The 930-nt window shown below is 44.0% G+C and overlaps 1 protein-coding gene across 1 annotated transcript in view; it reads left to right on the top strand.

Annotated features, from left to right (window-relative positions):
* Positions 1–930, top strand: part of LOC119592355 (choline O-acetyltransferase-like) — a gene marked incomplete in the record, with an annotated part of 212,829 nt that overhangs the window by 200,160 nt on the left and 11,739 nt on the right. Inside the window, 1 exon segment of the mRNA XM_037941182.1 lies at positions 59–219. Within this exon segment, the coding sequence (XP_037797110.1) occupies positions 59–219 (161 nt within the window).

Raw genomic sequence — 930 nt, 5'->3', positions numbered from 1 at the left:
AATCCACATACCCCCCCAAAAAAAACTTAAACCAAACAACAACCTCTCTTCCCCACAGACCAAGAGAACCAGAAAGTGCTTCGAACCATCGAAACCAGCGTCCTCCTGGTCTGTTTCGACGACCCGCTGCCCTCGCGTTTCAACCTGACCACGCGCACCAGCCACCGAGCCAGCCTCTCCAAGCGGTCCAGCAGCTTTAACATGAACGCCCAGAACTCGGTAAGGATAACAGGGATAAGGATAGTGCCGGGAGAGGAGGATAAGAATAAGAAGGGTAAGGGCAAGGGTCGTGCTAGCGTAAGAGGGTTATGATTACGGTCGTGCTAGGATAAGAAGGTAAGGATAGGGGGCGTGCTAGGATAAGAGGATAAGGATAAGAAGGTAAGGGTAAGGATCGTGCCAGGATAAGGGGATAAGGATAAGAAGGTAAGGGTAAGGATCGTGCTAGGATAAGGGGATAAGGATAAGAAGGTAAGGGTAAGGATCGTGCTAGGATAAAGGGATAAGGATAGGAAGATAAGGACAAGGATTGTGTTAGGATAAGCAAGTAAGGATAAGGGACGCGCTAGGAATAGAGGATAAGGACAAAAATCGTGCTAGGAGGTGATAAGGATAAGGGTTTGGGTAGGATAAGGGTCGTGCTAGGAGAAGGAAGGAGGTTCTGTTAGGATCATAGGATAAGGTTAAAGGTTCTGGAAGAATAAGAGGTATAAGGATAAAGGGTGTGTAAGGAAAAGAGGTTAAGTATGAATTTATGTGAGGATAAAAGGATATGGATAAATGTTATTCGGAGAAAGTATATGTAATGTAAAACAGTAAGAATTAAAGTCATGTAGGGATAAAGGATAAGGAGAGAGTGAGGGATAAAATAGTGGATACAGGCATGTAAAGATTTTATAGTTTATGTTGTGGAGGATGATTGAATATATT

This window comes from Penaeus monodon, chromosome 30 (assembly GCF_015228065.2).
Source record: "Penaeus monodon isolate SGIC_2016 chromosome 30, NSTDA_Pmon_1, whole genome shotgun sequence".
In the NCBI taxonomy this organism is placed as follows: Eukaryota; Metazoa; Arthropoda; class Malacostraca; order Decapoda; family Penaeidae; genus Penaeus; species Penaeus monodon.
Note: the sequence above shows the minus strand (reverse complement) of the source record. Positions and strands in the feature narration are given on the sequence as shown.